The sequence below is a fragment of the Chiloscyllium punctatum genome, chromosome 22 (assembly GCF_047496795.1).
Source record: "Chiloscyllium punctatum isolate Juve2018m chromosome 22, sChiPun1.3, whole genome shotgun sequence".
Taxonomy (NCBI): domain Eukaryota; kingdom Metazoa; phylum Chordata; class Chondrichthyes; order Orectolobiformes; family Hemiscylliidae; genus Chiloscyllium; species Chiloscyllium punctatum.
In genome coordinates this window covers 34,612,876-34,637,324 of record NC_092760.1, presented here as the reverse complement: position 1 = coordinate 34,637,324, position 24,449 = coordinate 34,612,876, and the positions used below count along the sequence as shown (strand labels likewise).

Sequence of the window (24,449 nt, the reverse complement as noted above, 5' to 3'; positions counted from 1 at the left end):
ATGGCATTAGGCCTGAAATGTTGACTCTCCTGCTCCTCGGATGCTGCCTGGCCTGCTGTCTTTTTCCAGCGCCACACTTTTCGACGTACCCTGAAGCTGTTTGCACAAATTAACCTTGACTTTGGGTGATTATGTAAACTGGGCATTACCAATTCCGCTACCTCTCTGATCTTGGGACTTAACCTACAGACTCATAAGACCTTCCTGAGAAGCTGGTTTCCTTGCAAACAAGATGTCATACTTTAATATTTAAAATTAATTATTTGCATTTCATTCTCCATGAAATTGATTTTTTTTTCACTAAAACAGGATGACACATTACAATTACACCATCAATTGTATTGCTTGCATTTACTTCAAATGAAGCAAAACTTTTATTGCACCTGAAAATAAGTAAAATGAAAACAAACTGATTTCCAGGTACAGAACAGCACAAAACAGTCACCTCAAAGTCGAGATTGAACAGAAAAATGATGGTCAATCAATGAGCAACATATCATCCAGTTATTCTCATTACTGTAAACGATGGATTTGATTGCTGAATCTGTTCCTTTCCTGCACTTTCCCTGGAATACCTTTTTCCACTTCTGCTGTGGAGCAATCATTAGCCCAACCCATTGTGTTCAGCATCAATTGGAGTCCTGTGAGATAAATCTGCCAGCTGGTCCTTGAATGTAATACTCTGTGCTCTCTGAATTGAAAGATCAAATCATCATCCTTTTAACCTCCATCCCTGCGCAGCCAAGTGTGAAAGTGAAAATTCATCCAGCTTACCCGTGAAATTCCAACAATTTGCTCGTCAGGCAGCAAGCTGATGCGCACAAAACAGGATTCAAAGTTGACATCCTCTTTCTCAAGCAAATCTTTCCCTTGTACCAGAGTGACATGCAAGGTGTTTGAGTTCATGTTGTACTCCAAGCACATCTCAATTTGCCCAACAGTGAAGTCATGGCCAAAGTTATTACCAATAGAAGATATGGAATTCAATGAGTCTGTAGATACAGATTTTTTCATGGGTCCATAGGACGTCAACTCCATATCTTTAGTCATCAGTTCCAGAGTTCCGAGCTCATTAATGGTTTCATATGGTTCATCTATCTTTAGGCTCGATTGACGGCTGGGAAAACTTTTCTCTGTAGGCTTTTTATAACTTGAACCCACTGTTCTCTGAGGAGAGAAGGAGAAAAAAACCATCAATTCAAGCACTGATGCATATTTCTGTCTGCAATTTAGGTAATTGTGTTGAACATTTGACTCTACTGTCTGAAACTAACTTAAATGAGAAACTACACTGGATTTCTGCATCCAAATGTTCACACTTCCATAATCGTGAAAAACACTAGCAATTAATTGAAGTGATTTGCAGTATTGTTCTCTGAAGTTACTGGACCTGCATCAAAAGTATTATTGAGAGTTTGTCTTGTATCTTTGTACCCTAGACTATTTTGTAAAATGCCAATCCATATCGTCCTCATATAAAAACAATACATAGGTTTTCAGAAATATTGATTAAATGTCTTTAACTTAGGAAAGGAATCTTTATCTGTAAGTTTGACCTCGTTGTGACACTCACGCAGTAATAGCTTTACACTGTTTTGGTAATCACCAGGTGATTGAAAGGCCTGACGTGATAGAAGAAAATTTGTAGATAGCTCAATATGTTTTATGTTAAGTATGTGGTTTGGTAATAGACCATTCAGACACACTTAAAATAGGTTCAACTTCAGATCATTTGCACCGTTAGCAAATGAGTTCACGTGCAATAATTTCCAGCACTCTACTCACCCTCTTCAGACTATTATGTCATGTTATTTGATCATGACTACACTGTATTTTAATTCTGTCGCTTAGTTTAATGTCCCTTAAGGCACTTACCTAACAAAAGCTACCAATCTCTGGTTTTAAATTTTGAACTGACCCAGCCTCAGCCACCTTCTTAAGGACAGAGCCCTAGAATTCCACCACTTTTTGAGTGAAGAACTGCTCTTTCAAATCAGTGCTAAATAGCTTGGATGTCATTACAATGTTATGCTCTCTTGTACTGGAAATCGTTTATCTCTATGCACCCCATAAAATGCTTTAATCATCTTCAACACATCTGTGAGATCACTCTTCAATCTTTTAATCTCAAGGGAACACACGCCTAGTCCCTGCAACTTGTCTTTATCCTGTATCTTTCTTAGCCTAGGCTTTATTCCACCAAATATGTGTTTCATACCATCCAAGCCTGTCTCTCCAAATGTAACAAAAGGCAAAAAAATGGAACAAAAGATTCCTCCCATCCTTCATCCTGAGTTTGAAGAGTTGACCATCTTGCTTGTACAATCGACAATAGACTTTAGCTAATTTCACCTTGAAAAAGCCGGCAATTCATACACAACTCACTGCAGCTTGGTACTGACAGTGGCCCTGGGAGCAGACTGTCTCTTGATATTCTGAGCCTATAACAAGTCTTGCAGAACAACAGTAAGTGGAGTAAATATTTCTCAAGGCAGAGAAAAGAAACCACCTAGAAATGCACCTGAGCTGCTCGGTGGAAGATGCATGTGAAAATGCTTACTGTACTCTTCATTTCTATGATTCACTGACAGAAGTTTGCTTATTTTGTTTTCAAGTTCATTTCATAACGTTAATAATCAGTACGAAAGCTGATAGGCTATTTGCAGTTGGTTCCACAAAATGTGACCAAGAGAAATTTTAGATTCCTCCATTTACCGACCCCAAAACGAATAGTGAAACTCACGATAGGTTCTGGGAAATTAGATTAATAAATCAAGGTCCTTATCATCCTTTTAGACATTTTAAGCTTCACTTTTACTTACATTTTTCAGCTAGATGATTAATTTATGGCAATGCATTAGCACGTAAAAAGGGTGCAATTGGTTTCCTTTTTAAATAGACACAGAATTTATCCTACTTCAGGAAGACTGGATACTGCATTGTCATTCAGCACTGTAAGTTTTTTGTACAATGATAACAATATTACAGAAAGAGTTGTAACAAATTCAACAATATAATGTTGAAATCTCTTTAAAAAATCCCAATATACAATAATTGACTCACTGGGAGGCACTGATAAACGTAAGATTCCATCAGATAAAGAAACTTTTCTCATTTATGAATGCCACTTCACTAATGAGGTGAGTACCAAAGGCTTAGAACAGCTCTTTTAACAATAACATGCACTTCGTTAACTTTTAATTAAATGTTGATGCAGAGAGTGCAGAGCGATCTATTTAACATGATAACTAAAGTTTATTGACGATTTTGTGCAGCTTTAAGTGAAATCCAAACCTTGATTGAGGGTGATTGATTAGTCAATTTACTTAAGATAAATCTTTAATCATGGTATGCTAATACAATGCGTACTTTGAAAGACTCCACAGCTCTTTCTTGGGAATACAAGGTATCATTTTCAAGTATATATTCAATTTCCTTTGAAAGTGACTAGTTTACTGCACTTTAGGAAGAATTTCAAAGCTTTGAAGAAGGTTCACATCAGATTTATCAGACGTAATCCAGAAGGGGAGGGAATTCAGTATTGTACAAAGATGAGAGAACCTGGGATTATTCTTAGGGTATAGAAAGTGAACTTGAGAGCTAGTAGACATGCTAATAAATTTGTTGGAATAAATAAGGAGCAATTGTTTTCATTGGAAAAAGGGCCAGAAACTAAAGGACATGCATTTAAGCTTATTGTCAAAAGAATCAGAAAGAAATTTGGATAATGGCCTAAGTCTTCTGATGTCTGGATTGAAGGTGATGAAACATAAATTGGGAGATAAGTGTGAGAATCCTCTGGAGGCCTTGGCACACAGGCATATGTGGAAATTCCTCAGGAATCTTTCACTTTTGATGGGCTGATTTTCAGTGACTGTCTCCAAAGCTTAGCTCAGAGCAAAGACTTGGACCATATAAGTGGAACTGAACTGCATACTTACCCAGAAAGTATTATGCTGTTTAATATCTGGCATATCTCAGTAGGTACAAAATTGAACTCAACTGAACACTGCAACCAAGCTTACCCCTCTCCCCATTCCCAGCAATCACACCCTAAAATACCTGCCGACCTCACCTTATAAACAGGTCATGTGTCTTCATTCCAATACCATTAAAGTTTTTAAAGTGTAAGAAATGTACAATAACCACAAACCTATCCAGCACATACCTTGAAGGTTATTGCTCTATTATTAAGTCAATCCTAATCAAGACTTTGATGTTGTAACACTGAAACTAGACTTTCTTAGATGTGGATCATTAAATTAATGTTATGCCAATTTGGGGAAGCACTGATACCTACCTACAACACGTGGACTGCAGCAGTTCTAGAAGGCAGCTCACCACCACCTTCTCAAGGGCAACTAGGTACAGGCAATAAATGCTGCCAACCACCGGTGCCCATGAGTGAATTTAAAAAACGGTTAGATTAGAAGCATAGGATCCCTACAGTGTGGTAGCAGGTCATTTGGCCCATTGAAGCCATACTGAACCTCCGAAGAGAATCCCACCCAGATTCCCCACCCAACCTTATCCCTGTAACCTTGCATTTCCCATAGCCTAGCCTGCACATCCCTGGACACTATGGGGCAATTTACCATAGCCAATCCACATAACCCGCACATCTTTTGTACTGTGGGGAGAAACTGGAGTATCCAGAGGAAACCCAGGCAGACAAGGAAAGAACGTGCAAACTCCACTCAGGCACTCACCCAAAGGTGGAGCTGAACCCTGGTCCCTGGAGCTGTGAGGCAACAGTGTTAACCACTGTGCCACACCTAAATCACAAGTTTCCTTGCATTATTGTGAAAAAGGAAACAAGAGATTTCCCTGGTCAATATTTATAACTTGGCCAACATCATGTAAGCTAGATGTTTTAATCATTTATCCCAAAGTTTGTTGTGGTGTCTTGTGTGAAAATTGGCCTTGGGCCTACACCACATCAGTGCTTTGGGACATTTTGAGATCATGAAAAGTGTTATACATTACAAGCTTTCCTCTCACTGCCTTCAAGACAAAGTGAAATCTCCTTTATTTATCTGTGTCGTGATGACGTTAATGGTGCTGGAATGCACCACTATGTCATGACATCATCATGGAGATTGAAATAATGCTTTTTCCGTCATCTCTCCTGCCTGCCTAGATGATAAAAAGACAAACTGAATACCTTTATTTCTAAACCAAGAATCTAATATTTCTTATGATTGTACGAGATGACCTTTCTCCTTCTCTCTGCAGGACTTTGTTTCATATTTCATCGTTAAAGTGTGACTCATATTAAATGCAGTGATAGGAACAACCTCGGTTACTATGTGTTATTAATTATTTGTTACAGAGTTGCCAAACATCTAGATCTGTGATTGACTGGCAGTCTAAAGATCTATAAATAAATGTTAATGATGCTGCAACATTATATTATCAATAAGACATGATGGATCAATTGCTTTAGTTCCTTCACTAGTCTATTAAATGGAGACCTACACTGGCAAATTCATCACTGCTACCATTGCAACACATTTAAGGCTACAACGTTAAAATGGCCTGATGCTGGGATAATATTCACAATGGCAGTGAGTATGTAGTTAGGACTTTAAACTTGGTGCAAGACGAATTATAAAATCATCTCATTTTATGATCAAATCTGGTATTGATGGCAAAAGAGTTGAATAAATTATGCAAATCAAAACGGTCTGAAACACAATAAATGTATTATTCAATGTTCACTTCCTAACTTTTATCATTATTTCCTTATTTGATATACTGAAAGATATTTATGCTGAAAGGAAGTGCTCAGGATGCAGCACAATAGCATTCAGGCCTCATTAAGATGTCTCCGGCTGATAATTCAATCAAAATGGCTGCAAAAATATTCAGGAAGTGACTGTTAACATCAATTGAAAGGAGATCACCACAAATAGATCCGAGCGATAAGCTCCAGCACAAGATAAGGGTTCCAAGAAGTGATTCCCAGTTGGGAAGCTAGGACAAGGTTGAGGGCTGAGGAGAATCCCAGGAAATGGAGGGAGAAGGCAGCCTCGTCCTAGCTTACTTTGCTGAGCCCCTTTTGATTTGCCCCTGGTTCTTTCAGCTTTCCAGGAAGACTTAAGTATTGCATTCCCTATCCTCCTCTCCACTCCCCAAAGTCAAGTCAAAGTAACAGATTGGGCCCCAGATTAAATCATCAAAGCCTGATCTGTGGACTCCACTGGTAAAGTAAAATTACAGTTGGGCTTATCTTGTTTAGAAATTGAGGAAAAGTCTCCTCCAGTGATTTAACCAATTCCCTGCCTAGCTTCCCCCAGATGGGGGCTGCTAAAATCAGCCATGCAAGGCCTTGAATGAGATGTAAATTTTCCCCCCCTACTGAATTTTAGGCCTTTTGGGCTGTTGGGCCTAAGGTATCCCGATGGAAATAATATTAGAACTGCTATTCAATAGGATACATGCAGTCAACAAAGTGAGATGGTCTTCATCCCATCAACGTGGACTGAGCTCAAATTCGTGACTCAGAGGTGGAAGAACAGTGTGCGAACGAGCTCACTGCATCAGAACCTTCTGGTTAATTAAATCTATTTACCTATATTGTGCTGCCAATGTTGTTGCATAAGTAACAGGAGTAGGTACTTCATTGTCGGTGAGCAGGAGGCTTTTTTTAAAATTCAGATCAGTCATGATCAGGTTCAATTATTATTTTCAGTCGGTTTGCCTCTGTTAATATCTCTGCCCAAATAAATTATGTCAGCATTCACAATCTGCCAGCTGCATTGCTGACACTCCAATGAATACTAAGGCAAGGAACACTTACTTTTTAAACAGTAAGTGCCCCATTCCGTTGGCATTGTCCCTGAATACTTATAGACAATTCATGAATATTTCATAGGGACACTGACTCGCTTTTCTGGCTCATTAAAATGAGGCTGCGTTTGGCTCTTGTCTGCACTGAGTAATTATAGTTCTAAGTACCATCTTGGAAAGATGATGAAGTTACAAAAATAAGCAGAGAATTGTGTTAAACAACTACTTTTCATGGTCTGATTCTAATAGTCTGATTCTGAGCATGGAATAATTGTGCGATTTTCTCTTTTGTTAAGCTTTACTTTTTAAAAAAATTGCAGCTAATGTCCTTGCTTCCCTATGAAAATATGTAGTCTGCAGTGCAGAGTTGAGCAGCACAGATCAGTTCTTGGAATGGGAGAGGTCAGGCAGACATTCCTTTATGGTGGTCAACTCACTGGGGTGCAGGTACATTTACACCCCACATCCCCAAGTGCGCACTTGGTACTGTCCTATGTTCATTCTCTGGGCTCATCGTAATAACACAAGCAAGTTGCTGGTCCACTCTAACCAATGTCAACTGGCTCCAAGTTCTGCAGAATCTCCAGTGGAGGTTGGAGGAGAGGTAGTCAATGCATGAGGAGGGAAATATAAGGGGCAACGGGAATGTGAGCGTGGTGGAGGTGAGTACAGGCTGATACCAGTTCATGGTGAGTTTTGTAGAGGCAAGAGGAGCACTGCTGCTCTCTCAAGTCCACACATCCTAGCTTTTCTTTTGACTTTTTTGGAGCAATATTCTTCAGTGGCATTCAGTAGTTTAATTCCTGTGATGTACGACAGCTCATGACCTGGAAATGCTAGTGCGTACTTTTGCACTGTACATCAAACTAAATTTAATAACCCTCAGAGTGAAAGTGAGGCCTTGCTCAGCACAGGGATATGCTATGGCCACTTAAATAAAGAACCTGTCCATCCAGCAACAGAATGCATTGTAACTGTATTGTTTTGGCTCACGTGAGCCAGGATTTGAAGGTTAACTGGTGTAGAATTCTTGGCCAATGCTGGGAACTGATATGGATAAAGCTCGAAGTACCAATTTCAGTGGCTTGCTAGATCCCCAACCATATTCTGCACAGCAGCAAGTGTGGGCAACTTGCATTATTGAGCCAGCCAGCCAATTGGTTCATTAATAGGCTTTTAAAGGCTCTGAAGTAAGGTTGCCTGGGATTTTCTACTTCTCCTGAACTGATGATTGGTGGTTTCAACTGCTTGGAGAAGGGTACATGGCTAGCATGTCTTGGTGTAGATAAAGCCGAAGGCCACCCTGTACAGGAACACCTCTAATACCAATAGTTGTGGCCCGCTTGTGACTTTAAAAATTTAGACTTTGAAAAAAGTTTGGCGAGAGGTCTTTGTTGAAGCACCTGCTCAGTTTTAGATTAGATTACCTACAGTGTGGAAACAGGCCCTTCGGCCCAACAAGTCCACACCGACCCTCCAAAGAGCAACCACCCAGACCCATTCCCCTACATTTATGCCTGACTAATCCACCTAACACTACTGGCAATTTAGCATGGCCAATTCACCTTACCTGCACATCTTTGGTCAGTGGGTGGAGACCGGAGCACCCAGAGGAAACCCACGGGGACAATGTGCAAACTCCACACAGACAGTTGCCCGAGGTGGGAATTGAACCCGGGTCCCTGGCACCGTGAGGCAGCAGTGCTAACCACTGAGCAACCGTGCCACCCGCTGTTCAGTGTGGTGCACTGCTTGTCTTAATTTGAGAAGCCCTCCGGCTTCAGGAGCCTGTCTCACCCTCAATTAGATGGAGTTGAGAGAGCAACAGTGCTCCTCTTGCTCACCCTGAACTGATATTTTCACGCCAAATGCGGGGTCACCTCAGTAAAATTCCCATTACCCCCATTCCCTGACTCGGGGCCCCAGGAAACACAGAGGAAAAGGATAAAACATCAGGAAAAAGAAATGCGCTGAGCTGCTCATAATTCATGATGCAAGGACATTCTTGAGCCCTAATCATGTTGTGGTATTGATCTCTCCCTATCAGGGAAACCTTCAACGACACTACATGCCTCTGAGATCTCTGTAACCTTGAATTCTAGCCTTAGTGCCTCCTTCTATAAATCTCTTGAACTCTTACTTTTACAATGCTTCTTAAAACTTACATCTTTGACTCCACTTTTGGGAACCTAACATCACCTTATTGTCTTGGTGACATATTCTGATTGATAGTTCTCTTGTGAAATTCCCTCAGTATTGTAACCATGTTAAAGACTGGATTTAAACATTAAGGCTGTCTCTGAACTGCGCTAACATTTCAAGTCCAGTAACACACTCCATTAGACCTTTTGATCTCTGTCGATTTTGATGAAGAGTTGCCAGACTCCAAATGATAGCTCTACTTTTCTCTTCACAGATCCTGCCAGACCGGCTATTTTGTTTTTTTTCCCTCTGTGTAGCAATTTCTGTTTCTTGTTTCAGATTTCCTGCATCCACAGTTCTTTGTTTTATTTTATGATGATCCTGAGTTGCACTAGCTTGGGAGTATAGGTACTCAAATCAGTTAACAAAATGGCAGAATCCCATGTTGGTTGCAGTTTAGAAACTTTTGATAGGATAATACTTGAGATATTCCATCTGTAGTGATTTAATTCTGCATTTAAAACAGGGGAATCCTTCCTGTAACTGGTTTCTTTGTTTTGTTTCTAAACTATTTTTAATGTCATTGACCTGGAATATTTCTGTTCAGTTTTAGTGACTAAATCTCTTGTTCGTTCTTATCAGCTAACTCGACCTATTTCATCCCAGTTAAGCAACATCAGAGTGATACTGACGTGAAGAAATCTGCTTTTGAATGTTGTCCCACCTTTTGCTGTTGAAGGGTGGTGCATTATGGAAATTGTAATGTGATAGCAGAAGTTTTATTTATTTTCAACAGATTAGAATAGTGTTGGTGCAGTGCATGTTCAGAGATGTAGCTTTGTTGTCACAATCTCTCATCTGACGGAAAGATTGCATTTAGTTTCTGTAGGTTAGTGCACCCTTTGGGAATGAATTGATGCTTTATTGCTCAGTACCAAGGTAGATTTCTCCCCAAGTTAATAGTTGGTTGCTGGCTAGAATGCCTTTTTGGAAGACATCCCAGACTCTGTCTATAATACCACCTCCCTTTTCGTCCTTCTCAGTAGTGATTACTGAGTGGTGTCGAGAATCTGTAGCTAATTTTAGCACAAGACTTAATTGGCTATATTGCATCATTACCTTTCAAATGAACATTTCTTAAGCTGCTGTCTATCTGTTTCTTTGGGTAAATGCATCTAAATATGAAAGGTGCAAGGAGATATTTGGGGTCGAGTGAGGCAAGGCAGTACACAATGAATAGTGGGGTACTGGGAATTATCACCAGAACATTTGTGCTTGTCTATTGACCCTTAAAGGCAGCAGGACATGTCAAGGGGTTCTTTTAATACGCACATGGGGCATTACATCATTAGCTATGCCAGCATTTATTGCCCATTCTTAGCTGCTGTTGAGAGGGTAATTGTGAGCTTCTGCCTTGAGCCATTGCAGTCCATGTGCTGTAGGTTGACCTTTGGAAAGGAATTCCAAGATTTTGATCTAGTGATAGGTGAAGGAATGATATATTTCCAAGTTGGGATGGTAAGTGGCTTTGGAGGAGAACTTGCAAGCAGTGGTGTTCAGTGGTGCTGCCCTTTTTCTTCTAGATGATAATAGCTATGTGTTTGGATGGTGCTATCTAAAGATCTTTCTTCTTGTAAATGGTGGTTGTTTGTAGATGTCGTGCCAATCAAGTGGACTCCTTTTGTCTTGGAATACCCCCCACTTGCTTGGATGAATGCAGCTCCAACAACACTCTAGAAGCTTGATGCTATCCATCCCTAGTCTTAACTTGTGCCCTGTAAATAGTGGACAGGCTTTGAGAATTTGGGATGTGGGTTACTCACTGCAGTATTCTTAGCTTCTGACCTGCTGTTGTAGCCACTGTTATTTGACAAGACCAGTTCCGTTTCTATTTTCTTTAAAGAAAGCATATGGGATACTTGCATTTTATTGGTCAAGCTATTAGATACAAGAGCAAGTAGGGTAGCGGGATTCTAACTGAAACATACAGAATACTGAACGACCTGGACAGAGTGGCTGTTGGGAAGATACGCCTATTGGTAGGAGAGACTAGGACCTGAGGGCACAGCCTTAAAGGGAAGATCTTTTAGGACTGAGATAAGGAGAAACCTCTTCAGCCAGAGAGTGGTGAATCTATGGAATTTAGAGGTCAGATCATTGATTATATTTAAGCTGGAGATAGATAGGGTTTTTGATTGTCAAGGGTTATGGGGATAAAGGTTTCTCAACCCCAATCAGCCACGATTTGAATGGCGGAGCAGACTCGATGGGCTGAATGGCCTAATTTCTGCCCTTGTGTCTTATGGTTTTATTTGTTAAGCTGCCATTGGGTGGACCTTGCAGAGCCCTGTTGTTGGAAAACTATCAGTGTTCCTCTAATTAAGTGCATCAATAGGGTGCCAGGTAGGTGCAGAATAGAATGGAAATATTAAACTTCTTGCTTTTCCCTAGAGGCAGAAACACAAAACTGCATTGTGGAGCCTGCCATTGTTGGAAATCAGGTGAGAATTTCAACTTTTTCCTGCTCTTGTATTGCTGTTTCCAGCCCCTCTAAATGGTCACACCTTCTAACAGACAAATCTGGATATCTATTGGCAATCTGATGAACACAAATTCATGGACAGAGCTGACCCTAATGTTATAGTTACAGAGTAAATGATTCATTAGTTATTAAGCCAATTTTAAAATAAACTTTTATCCCACGCGAATGTTCCAATCTCTGTTCAAAGTTCCTTTTTTTTTCTTTTTATGATGTTATTTTGCTGCTTTTAGTTTCCTGTTTGTGTATGTGGAGATCCAGTTGGTTTCTTGGAGAACTGAAAATGTCACTACAGCTCACAATGGGAATGAATCATCAGATTCCCTACAGTGTGAAAACAGACCAATTGGCCCATCAAGTCCATACTGACCCTTTGTAGAGCATTCCACCCATAGCCATTCCACTATTCCATCCCTGCAACTCTGCTTACCCACTTAGCCTGCACACCCATGGACACTAGGGACAATTGGACTTGGTAAAAACAATGACTGCAGATGCTGAAAACCAAATACTGGATTAGTGGTGCTGGAACAGCACAGCAGTTCAGGCAGCATCCAACGAGCAGTGAAATCGACATTTCAGTTTGTCCGAAACGTTGATTTCGCTGCTCGTTGGATGTTGCCTGAACTGCTGTGCTCTTCCAGCACCACTAATCCAGCAATTGGACTTGGCCAATCAACTTAACCTGCACATCTTTGGACTGTGGGAGGAAACCGAGCACCTGAAGGAAGCCCACACAGACGTGGAGAATGTCTGTGTGGAGTTTGCACAATCACCCAAGGCTGCAATCAAACCCAGGTCCCTGGCATTGAAGCAGCAATGCTAACTACTGAACCACCATGTGCCCAGTAAAAGCACTACAATCAGCAGTTGTGCCACTGCACCAACCTTGGAGATTATATTCTTGTCAGAGAGACCCTGCTCTGTGTGTAATCAAGGACAACAGCCTTGCTTCCCCAATCCTGATTTGTCTCCATTTCCTCCTTTTGCCTTTGGAAGTAGACCTGTGTATACACTCCAGAACTTCTCTTCTATCATTTGGTACTTCACTTGGCTCTTCCCTTTTTTTAAAAAAGATAATTGTCTTCAAGAAAGTGGTGTTAAATGCTCCCAAACATTTTCCAGTAAAATCATAGAGCAATAGTAGTCATCCCACAAACATAGAAAACAGTAATTTCAAAATACATCCAGAAACATTTACTGATTTCGTGAATATAAATGAACTGGCTGATAATCTGAGAACTATTGAGATTTTTTTTAGAGGAAACCACATAGCTAGATCAATTTTTGGAAGTTTAAAAAAAATGTGATACTTAAGGTGGGACCTTCATATATCAAATATCTGGAAAATCTCCCAGATGGCCAACTTCTGTGGCCGAGAAAATTAAAATAATTCAGTAAACTCTCAACCTTAAAGTCATACATGGAGACGCACATTACATATAAAGTGAAATGCTTATCAACATTTGCACTCATGTCTGTCTGAAATATGGCCGTTAATTAAAATTCATAATGGCTACTCTTTCCCTTCACGAAAGGATTGTGTTTTTTTTAAAAAAAAAACACAGAGGAAAACCCAGGTCAGAAAGGTAGAATCAAAAATCACTTTGAAATTCAAAAGGTATTTTGTTATCTCCTCTTGGGAGGTGGTATATTCTGCCAAAGCCACATTTAGAGTCATGGAGTAGAATCCTGGAGCTTTTTGCAGGATGAAAATATTCCCTTTGGCCCATTCTGTCCATGCTAATCATCAAACATCCACCTACAGGTAGTTCTCCTGTAATGCCATAGTTGCATTCCAGTGAAATCTCGCTTAATAGAAAATTGCTTATTATAAATAATAGGGCCTATGGGGTTCAGGGCAGACCAGAAAAAAAATTTCTGGCTCAATCACCTGAAAGCCTAATGCAAAGTATAGTACAGCCTGAATATAAGTATAAATTCATCATTTAATGAAACAAAAATTTAACAGTGCATTTTCAAAAAATATAAGAAAGCTGCTCTCCATGCAATACCTCTCTCAGAAAGTGACTCTGTCAGCAATTGGCATTGGCTCATGCACAGACAGCACAGAGGTGTTTGCTCACATGCAGAACAAAGCACATCAGCTGATCCCCACTGGAATCGTGCTATTGTGAACGGAGGTAAGCATTCTTGAACATACCGTTCTCTAATTCTTCAGCGACGTTATAGCCAATCGCACTGCTGAAATGTGCATTATCTCCAAAACTACCTGTATTCTAATCTTATTTTCCAGCACTTGGCCAATAACCTTGTACGCAATGGCATTTCAATAATTCATCGTTCTTAATGTCTTGAGTTCCCGTGTCTATTACCCTGTTTACGTAGTGAGTTCCAGATACCCACAAACCTCAGGATGAAACAATTTACTTAAAATCTCCTCTAAACCTCCTGCCCTTTACCCCATAATTGTGCCCTTGCTTACTGATTTCCCCTTACTAAAAGGAAAAGGTTCCTTCTATCCACCCTGTCTATGTCTCTCATAGAATTACACTCCACAACTGGATCTCCCCTCAGTCTTCTTTGCTCTAAGGAACATAGCCCCAGTCTATTTAGTCTCTCTTCATCCCTGAATTGTTCCAATCCAAGCAACAACCATGCTGAATCACTGAGTACGTCATCTGGTATAAAAAGTGGTATTTTCTGTCTGAGTTCTCTCACTGCCTGAAAACTGAGATGAAGTTCACACTTGTCATCTTGCATTCATCAGGACTGGGGAGCAAGAAATCCAAATGTGGAATGGGACATAATTTGCATATGCTAAAACACAATGTATGTATTTTTTGATTGGAAAAAATAAGTTTGTGCATAAGTTACTTTGCTCTCATTTGAGGAAAAGGCAATGGTGACTGCTAATCCTGGCTGCATTTCCCATGGTAATGCACTGACCGATAGCCTGACTTGCCTGGACTGAATTTAATCTGTTAAGACTGATTGATAGCTGAAAATGTGTTGCGGGAAAAGCGCAGCAGGTCAGGCAGCATCCAAGGAGCAGGAGAATCGACGTTTCGGGCATGAGCCCTTCTTCAAGAAAGACTGACTGATAGTCAACCATCTCCATGCTGCCTCAGCACCCTCGTCTCATGCTGTATAAATTGGTGTCCCCTTTCTAAGGTTCTGGTTTATTGTGTCCCAGGCCTGATGCGTGCGAGATGAAAAGCTTTTGACTTTGTCTCTTTTTTTTTCCAAATTTTCTTTATCTCTTTTCCTCTCTCTTGCTTTCTCTCTTTTGTGCACTCTTTGTTCCCTTGCTGTATTGCTTGTTGCTTACACTCTCTCCCTCTTTTGCGCTGGCCTCAGCGACTCAGTCCACCTGCTCTCTCCATGGTATCATCTGTCTCTTTTTTTTCTTCTTGCTCCCCTTCACAGCTTCAAGGTTGCTGTATTCCACAGATGAAGTCAAACATCTTTCTCCTTCTTTTTTTTTCTCACAAAACCACGTGGATGGCTGCCCACGGGGCTCACTCCACCTTTCTATCACCATTATCCCATCCCCAAACATGGAAGTGCTAAATCTAACATGGATGGTAATCATAGAATCTCTATAGGTGTGGAGGTGGGCCAATCAGCCCACTGAGTCCACACTGAGCCTTCAAAGAAAGTCCCACCCAGCCCCAACCCTGCACTCTATCCCTTTAACCCCCGACCCTTCCTCTGTAACCCGGCATTTCCTATGGCTAATCCATCTAACTTGCACGTCCCTGGACACTGGGCAATTTAGCATGGCCTAATTACTTAATCTGCACATCTTTGGACCGTGGGAGGAAACTGGAGCACCTGGGGAAACTCCTGCAGATCCAGGGGGAAGCTGCGAAGGGGAGCAAGAAAAAAGACGGATGATATCATGGGGGGAGAGAGAGAGAGAGAGAGAGCGAGCAGATGGACTGAGTCACTGAAGCTGGTGCAAAAGAGGGAGAGCGTGAGTAACAAAAAACACACAGTCCTCCGAGGGTAGAGTCAAACCCTGGTGTTCTGAGGTAGCAGTGCTAGCCACTGTGCCATCCTAGTGTGTAATGGATAGAAGTGGTTATTATGATGGTGTAACAACAAATTCATAATCATGTCGTCATTTTGGGAATGTAATCCTTGCATTTACATAAATCTACTCTCCATTTGTACCATGTAGTTTGTCCTTGCTTATAGGATGTAGGATCATTTTGTCTTTTTATTGGAATATAGAGTATTGCTGGCAAGGCCAGTATTTTGGTGTTGATCCCTAATTGCCCTTGAACTAGATGACTGGCTTGGCTAACTTTATCAGGAGTCATTTCACAGTCAACCACATTCACATGGGTCTGAAGTTGTGTGGGCCAGACTGGAAAAGGACAGCAGATTTCCTTCCCTAAAGGACATTACTGAACCAGATCGGCTTTTACGATACTTGATGATATCTGTCACTGGCATCGTTACGGAGACTAGCTTTTCAATTTGATTTTTATTCATTTGTAGTTAAATTTCACCAACCATCATGTTGATATTTGAATCCATTTCCTCCAATGACTAGTCTGGTGATGTTTTCACGATGTCCAAAATCGGGGAGGCGGTGACATTGTTCACTTTGCCGGTTTCCAGATTAACCTGTTTTCACATTTCTTTCTATCTCACTGTGGCACTAAAATTAGCACAGGGATGATGTCTGGAAGCATTTATTGACAGAACTGTGGAAATCCTGGGCTCCTTTCTGCCAAAAAAAAAACTTGTTGAAGCCACAGCCGTTCAAAATGTCAAATCCGAGCTTGGTAAAGTTTTGAGGCAAGGACTGAAACAGAACTAAGGCAGGTAGACAGAAGTAAGGTGGAGATTTTGTTGAAATCTAATTATACAGCACAACACACTCTCTAGGGTCTAAGTGTCCCACTTTTCCCATGTTCTTTGACTCACCAACTTTTTTCAAAAGTGGAGCTTTTTCTTTCTGGAGTGTAGGTTGCCATCTCTAAGTCTGATCTGGTTCCCAATAAATCTATATTTTGTTTCTCCTTCTGCATTTTCTTTTCCCATCTCTGCTGGTCAAAGGAACTGACTGATTTAGCAGCAATACTCAGAACCTTCAAATCAGCGCTAAGTGGGTTGTTGCTAAGTGATGCTACTTAATATCCGACGACTCAATGAGTGATGCAAACATATGCACCTTTTGTTGTTGTCCCTCATAGCGGCGTGCTCACTGGGCTGTGTGCTGTTTGCTGGGCTGGAGCACCAACTAGATGATGTACAGAAAGAGAGGGATCCCGGCTGATGTTTGGTCTGTAGAAGGAGTGGATCCCAACACGGTAGGGGATACCCAGGACACCAAGTCAAATCCAAGTGGACGCATTACTCACCATGAGACTTATGAAAAGGCTCGTGAACTCTTCCAGTTGTGTGACAAAGAGGAGAAGGGCTTCATCACCAAGCGGGACATGCAGGTACCAAGCTTTCTACTTCCATTCCCCTGATGAATCAGTTCTACAATGTAAAAATATTATTTATGGATGATCTCCGGTGAATGCTAGCCAGTTGTTGATAGGATCAATAGAAGATGACAGTTTGTGAAATGATAGGCTGGTTGGCTTTGGGGGATGCCTGGGAAGAGAACAATTTATGTCGTGAAATCTGAGTACTATGTTCGAGGTGTCGGTCTTGCACCAGTCAGTGGTATTTTTGTTGTCGTTTCAAGTCCAGTTGCTGAGGTTTAAGGAGCAAAATCATGAATCTGGCACTCCCAGTGCTGGAAGAGGGCTGCACAACATACGATGCTACATCTGAGATGTGATGTTAAATGTCTGTGTTTTCAGGTTGACTTTAAATATCCCATAACACTTTTTTTTTGAAAAACAGCAGAGTTTTCCCTGCTGTTATGGACAATCTTCAACCCTTTGCTGCTTTATATTTTAAAAAATGCTTATCAGTATATTGTGTGTGTGCTTGTTTGCATAAATATTAATTTGTTTAAAGTGAAGAAGTTCTGTTAGCTTTCAATATTTTTAAAAGCGTTTTTTTTTTAAATTCAGGAAGCACTTTGAGCCATACAGCATGGAAATAGACCCTTTGGTCCAATGGGTCCATGCTGACCATGTTCCCAACCAAACTAATCTCACTTGCAAGCACTTGGCCCATATCCTGCCAAACCTTTCCTATTCATGTATGTTTCTGAATGTCTTTAAAATATTCTGCTTGTGCCCTTTAGAGGTTATTAGCAAGCTGACTTTTTTAAAAAAAGTCTTTTGGAAAGCTGTGTTAAAGCTTGGAGATGCTAAAGAGCTGGGTCTTTTTCCCAAGAGCTGAGAACTAGGGTGCTATTGGTTGGTCTCCACCAAATTATTTACCTTCTTGGTATACACGTCCATTGGTTCCTTTCAGATCCCTCTGAGTCTGAGGTTCTTGAGGTCCTAGTGTTCATTGTGAATTAGTTTACCTTGTTTGTCCTGCCCTAAAGCACATCACTTCACACTTCCCTGGATTGAACTCTGATTTCTCTGGATTTGCCACTGATCAATGCATCTGACTGGCTCGTCTACATGTTTGTCATTTAAGGCTTTCCCTCCTGTTTGCTACCCCACCAATTTGTCATCTGTGAGCTTACTGATCAACCCTTCTCATTCAAGCCTAAGTGATTAAGCATATCAGAAAAAGCAAGGCTCCTGCACTGACTCTGATGGGATTTCTGGACACAAGCCTCCAATCACAAAAAACACCCTTTAACTACTGCCCCTCTGCTTCCTGCAACTTGGGCAATTCTGAATCCAATTTGCCAATTTTCCTTGGATTCCCAAGGGCTCTTGCATTCATAGTCCATTTCCCATGTGGGAACTTGTCAAAAGCCTTGCTGAAGCCCCAGTAGGTAAGGTCATTTGACATAATCTACACAACTGGCCACCTCTTTGAAAAATTTGATCAATTTGATCATACACGACCTCACCCCTTAACAAAATCATGTTGACTGTTCTAGGTTAATCTCTCTCCTTTTCAAGTAAGGATTAATTCTGTCCCTTAGAATTTCTTCCAATAGTTTCCCCACCACCTAAGATCAGACGGAGTCCTGTAGTTTCTGCTTTATTCCTTCCTGAATAAAAGTACCACATAGTGGATGTCGTCCAGTCCTCTGGTGGCCAGAAAGAAATTAAAACTTATAGCTCATGTCCCTACTAGTTCCTCCTTTGCGTCAGTCAACATCCTGGGATATGTTTTTTCACCCAGTCTTACTGGTTTATCTACTTGCAAGCCTGTGAGACGACTCAGCACTGCCTCTGTCTATATTAATATCTTTAATCATATCCTAGTCCTTCTCCCTGATTTTCTATGCCCACATTATCCCTCTGACTATTGAACACTGACAGCAAGGATTTATTAAAATTTGTGTCTTCTGGCCCCATTCTCAAATTATACTATGGTCATTATTGGGCCCTACTCTTTCTGCAGTTATCCTTTTTCCCATAATGTACTTGTAAAATAACATAAGAACAACCTTTTATTTTACCATTATCCTTTCATGCCTTTTTTTTTGTTTTCCATTTTTTTCTCATAGTTTCTGCTTTCACATTCTTTACTCCTCTAGGGCTTCTGCTATTTTGAGCTCTTGGTATCTTCCATAAGCTTCCCTTTTCCTTTTTTCTTTTATCCAATGCTGTATGTCCCTTTGATGTCCAATGTTCACTGGATTTAAAAAAAAAAATTCACTCCTGGAACTTGGGCATTGCTGGCTGGGTCAGCATTTATTGTCCATCCCTGATTAGTTTGGATTAGATTAGATTACTTACAGTGCAGAAACAGGCCCTTCGGCCCAACAAGTCCACACCGCCCCGCCGAAGCGCAACCCACCCATACCCCTACATCTACCCCTTACCTAACACTACGGACAATTTAGCATGGCCAATTCACCTGACCTGCACATCTTTGGACTGTGGGAGGAAACCGGAGCACCCGGAGGAAACCCACACCGACACGGGGAGAACGTGCAAACTCCACACAGTCAGTCGCCTGAGGCGGGAATTGAACCCGGGTCTCTGGCACTGTGAGGCAGCAGTGCTAACCACTGTGCCACCGTGCCGCCCACTCTTGGCTGACTCTTGACTGACTGACGACACCTTCAGTTTAAACAACTGATTTCCCGGAAGACTGCTGCCTCCCGCTTTGATCTGAGGTGTGAATACTGTGGAACTTGATTAGATTAGATTCCCTACAGCGTGGAAACAGGCCCTTCGGCCCAGCAAGTCCATACCGACTCTCTGAAGAGTAACCCACCCAGACCCATTTCCGTCTGACTAATCCACCTAACACTATATGGGCAATTTAGCACAGCCAATTCACCTAATCTGCACATCTTTGGACTGTAAACTTGTGCCATTACCTAAACGTGGCCCCTGGTGTCAGACCAAGACAAAGAACAGAGTGGGTGAGATGCACCATGACGCATGAACATGCGAATTGGGAACAGGAGTAGCCCACTCGGCCCCTTGAGTCCATGCTGGCATTCAGAAAGAATCTGGCTACTTTTATGACTGAACCTTCATGGGACCCATCCCAGTTGACTGCCTACCCTGAGTCCGTCAGCCTTCTGGGGTCATAAGTGTCACCATGGCCCAATTTCAAAGAGCATTTGGTGCAACACTTTATCATCTTTTTGCCCTGTACCACTTCGAATGTGACCCACTGTTTTGACACAGATTTACCTGCAAGTATCTGCTTCCAGTCCAGTCTGGGCAGCTGCCACATATTAACCATTTTGTAATGACCAGTGAACCTGAACTATCTGGACTGTTGTATGTTCTGCAATTTGACAATTTTAATTAAAAAAAAAAATTCTCATGGAATGTTGGTATTTTACCCTAGGCCAGAAATAATTGCCCAGGAGAAGATGGTCTGAACTGCCTCCTTGGACTATTTTGCTGCGTTCTGGACCAAGGCAGAATTCCTCCAAACATTTCAAGTAGCCCAGACCTTAACTTTGCCATTTGTTTTAAGCAGGTGTATGGTGGATGTTCCAGGAGTGATACAGTTGGTCAAACCCCTTACTGTTAATCAGAACAGAATTTATTTACAAGATTACCGAAATGAAACACAAACAAATGAGAACAGAATACCGAATAACAATCTAACTGAAAACCCGACAGATTATCCCAATTTAATGATGCTGTTCCAAATACTCATCAATCCCCATAAGCACCCCTTGGCACAAAAGGTGAAAGGGTCTTACGAGAGAGAGAGAGAGAGAGAGATGACAGACGCGACATGGAACACCTTCTTCCATGTAGCTGTTTCTTGGACCAGCAGCCTCAAAACTGTATTGACTGTATTCAGTGAACAGCCAGACTGCTAAAACCAAACCAGAGAAAAGCTGAGCTGGCCTTTCATTGTACAAGTTTTTTTTTGTTAAATATTGAAAGTATTCTCAAGTAGATCAACCCCAGACCTTTTCGGAATTGGTGTCCCTATGACCTCCTGAAAACAATCCCTAAGGAATAAATGTTGAAGGTGGTGGATGGGACGTCCGTAAACCGGATTGCTTTGCCCTGGCTGGTGTCGAGATTCTTGGGTGGTGGTGAAGTTGCAGCCCTCCACCTAATTGGAGAGAACGCCACTGGAGCCCTGGCTGGTGCCATGTAGGTCATAGGCAGGCTTTGGGGAGTCAGGAGCAATATTTCCAGTAAATGATTCAGTCAGGCACCTGGTCCAAAGCCAACATGTCTCAGAGGTCAGTGCGTTGCTCTGAATTTGTGCAGTGAAAAAATGTTTGAGGGACTATTGGTCAGGAGCTGAGTTACTTGCTGCAGGCTTCCTAGCCTCTGATCTGCTCTTGTCATAGTGTCCATAGTAACTTAGATTTAGCAAGCATTTTTTTAAAAAAATGGGACTACAAGGTACAGAAAGGGAGAGGTAAAATCATTCCGTGTTCCTGCCCCTGTTCAGATGAGGATCAGATCAGGTCCTTGTTGTGAAGAAGTTTGTGGACACTGTGTGCTGTAAGGGGTCAAGGATACCAATGATCGAGACGAAAAAATGGATGGGCACGAGTGATGCAGACTTTGAGAGGAGACGATGATGGTCGTGAATATAGTTAGGTGAGTTTCTGTGGTGAGGGGAGAGATTCCGAGAGAACGGGAATTACAGGAAAGGGGAACTGGGTGGAGTAAAACTGTTGGATAAGTATGTGCTCCGTGCAGAGCTGGAAGGTGGAAAATGGAGGATAAATAACGAGTTATTAATTGTTTTGCTTTGGTGACCCATTCTGGTTACCTATCCTGACCAACCTAGATTCCAATATCTTTGATATCCAATGACTCAGTGGAGGTGAGAGAAATGGGGGGAGACTGATCTGTTTAATGTGGATGTGGGTGGGACCTCTTTATTCTGGGAGAGGGCACTGAAATGGAATGCCTCCAGCAGACTGCCTTGTGAACCAATTGAGAGGAATTCTTGGTTGAGAAAAGGGAAGGAGAAAGTGAGGACTGCAGATGCAGGAGATCAGAGCTGAAAATGTGTTGCTGGAAAAGCGCAGCAGGTCAGGCAGCATCCAAGGAACAGGAGAATCGCCATTTTGGGCATCAGCCCTTCAGGAATGAGGAAAGTGTGTCCAGCAGGCTAAGATAAAAGGTAGGGAGGAGGGACTTGGGGGAGGGGTGTTGGGAATGCGATAGGTGGAGGGAGGTCAAGGTGAAGGTGATAGACCAGAGTGGGGTGGGGGTGGAGAGGTCAGGAAGAAGATTGCAGGTTAGGAAGGCAGTGCTGAGTTCAAGGGATTTGACTGACACAAGGTTGGGGGGAGGGGAAATGAGGAAACTGGAGAAATCAGAGTTCATCCCTTGTGGTTGGAGGGTTCCCAGGCGGAAGATGAGGCGCTCTTCCTCCAACTTGCCAGACATGGCAACACTAACTAGGTTCTAAATGAACATTAAATTACTAAGGGAATGAAGTACTCACAAATGAATGAGGTTTCTCAAGCATAAGACTGCATATGTTTCAGAGTTACTCTATGGGGAAGATTGTAATGGATACTATTGCAGTGGATACCTCAGATGAAAACTGAGGTACTATTAAAATAAATCGTAATTGCCTATTTAAAATTTTCAAACTTTGTGAATATGTGATAAAAAGATATTAGCTGTGACCTGATCCATCTAGGAAGGTGCATTTTGGATGTTTTTTTTTGCCAGTCGAAGTAAGTATCTCAGGAGATTTATTTTTGATAACCTTCATGTCTGTTGTCTTTTGCTAATTTTTAAGTTTTGTGGTGTCTAACCTTTTGCTTTTCTTGTGTTATTTTAAGTTTAATTTTCTGCTTCTGTGTGAGTTGCATCAATACACAAGCAAAAAGTAATGTTACTATGTGACTCTATCATATAACAAAGGGGCTAGTGAAAACAGAAATGTAATCTTCATGGAGAGCCTTTGAGGGGAAAGAAAATAGGGCTTTGTGCAATTTTTGTCCAGTTGACAATGCACTTAAATTATTTTGCAAACTCTATTTTGACCATGAAATAGTACTTTCGCCTGAAAGGTGAGACAAAAGCACTTTTTAAAAAATTCAATGTGATCTAATTCTGTCTTCCTATTTATCTGTTTGAAAAATCTTTATTAGACTAATTTGGAAGTAATGCATTATGCATTCAGAAAGGTTAGCTGTACTGTGCAGAATGCTCCATCGTTTATGTGCATGAGAAAAGATTATCTTGTTCTGAATTTATTGAACAGCGGTCTCTTGGAGAAATAAAGCTTTGAGGTTTGTGTATTTTGAGTTTGCTTTGTATTTGTATGCAAATTAGTTCAGTCAGATCCACTTCACATTATATTTAGCAACACTACAGATCTCCTGAATTCCATTTGCTTTTATAATCTACCTTTTACTTGACTTTCAATGGAAAGTGTAAGCAAAATGTTCCTATTTTCTCCTGAATTCCCAATTTGCTTAGTGCATGTTATTAGATATTTCAAATCTTAGTTAACTGAATGACTTTGAATGATCACATGAGGGAGGTGCGACATATAGAGCAGCCAAGATAATGTAAGTCAACAACAGCTGGCAAATGTTGTTGTTCTGACTTCTCCACGATTCTCACGTGGGCCTGCTGCCTTTCGATGTGACTTCGGAGTACTGTGACTAGTGTAGTTGTCCAGCAAGTCTGAAAGTAATTTTTCCAATATGGAATCTAATTGCCTCTGGAAATTAACATTCCAGAGTTGTTTTTTCCTCCAAATCATGCTGTCTCTCTTTTTAATTTAATCTGGATGTCTCCGTTTTGTTTTGGAATAATCTTTTTGTTGCTTTCCAGTTTGCAGAAGCCACAGATTCCCCTGAAGAGGGTGCTGTACTTGACCATATGCCCAAGTAGTGGAAATGCCCGCTAAGAAAGCGGAGAGGTGTTTGGGGAACTGTATGCAAGGGAAACCATGAGAGCAATTCCTTCACCACTACCAGTGTAGTCCAGGCCAGTAAAACCTGACCCTTCTGCTCAACCATAAATGAACTATGTGCAGGGTTTCACCTTGTATGTTATCAGCTGCAAGACCCTTTTGTTTATTTTTGAAATTTTTTTGCCTCTCCTCCTCTAGAGACTGCTTATAACTATTCTTTTCAGATGATCGATTTCTCTACTAAAGTTATGCTTTCTCTTTCTACAGTCAGCCTTCTTGAAACAGGTTGATGAATTATCTTGTATGCAACTCCCTGGAAGGCTCTGCCCTTGTTTATTACCATCTCAAAAGGCAATAGTACATTACCAGATTGTACTGTGCTTTTGACACTGAACAAAATTTCAAATAGTTGCTGTGACAGATAATGAGGAAGTTAGGTGCATGAATCATCATTGGAAACCAGCAAGCCAAAGAATACAGCTATGCTTTTGCCAACTGTATAACCGTTGGTCTGTAGGGATCAGTCTATCTATTTCAGTCCAAAAATGATGGGATTTTAAGCGACCGATCAGCATGAAAAAATATGTGGAGAACTTTTAAACATTCTAATGCAGTCAAAAGGTCTGGTTGG

At 41.2% G+C, this 24,449-nt stretch overlaps 2 protein-coding genes across 4 annotated transcripts in view; one reads left to right on the top strand and one right to left on the bottom strand.

Annotated features, from left to right (window-relative positions):
- The window catches only part of LOC140493496 (synaptotagmin-12-like), a 29,736-nt gene extending 28,572 nt beyond the window's left edge, over positions 1-1,164 (bottom strand). The window contains exon 1 of one of the 2 annotated variants that reach the window (XR_011963693.1): positions 775-1,163. Coding sequence is in view for 1 of the 2 variants with exons in the window: in XM_072591989.1 (XP_072448090.1) it covers positions 775-1,050 (276 nt within the window). In the remaining variant the exon portion in view is untranslated. Of the gene's footprint in view, positions 1-774 lie in introns of both variants that reach the window. The other variant, XM_072591989.1, reaches the window with a different exon arrangement.
- Positions 1,165-11,383: 10,219 nt separating this feature from the next.
- LOC140493494 (EF-hand calcium-binding domain-containing protein 4B-like) overlaps positions 11,384-24,449 on the top strand; it is a 114,884-nt gene continuing 101,818 nt past the window's right edge. For both annotated transcript variants that reach the window (XM_072591987.1, XM_072591986.1), the window contains exons 1-2: positions 11,384-11,435; positions 16,645-16,896. In XM_072591987.1, coding sequence (XP_072448088.1) covers positions 16,696-16,896 — 201 coding nt within the window. In that variant the 5' untranslated portion in view covers positions 11,384-11,435; positions 16,645-16,695. The remainder of the gene's footprint in view (positions 11,436-16,644; positions 16,897-24,449) is intronic.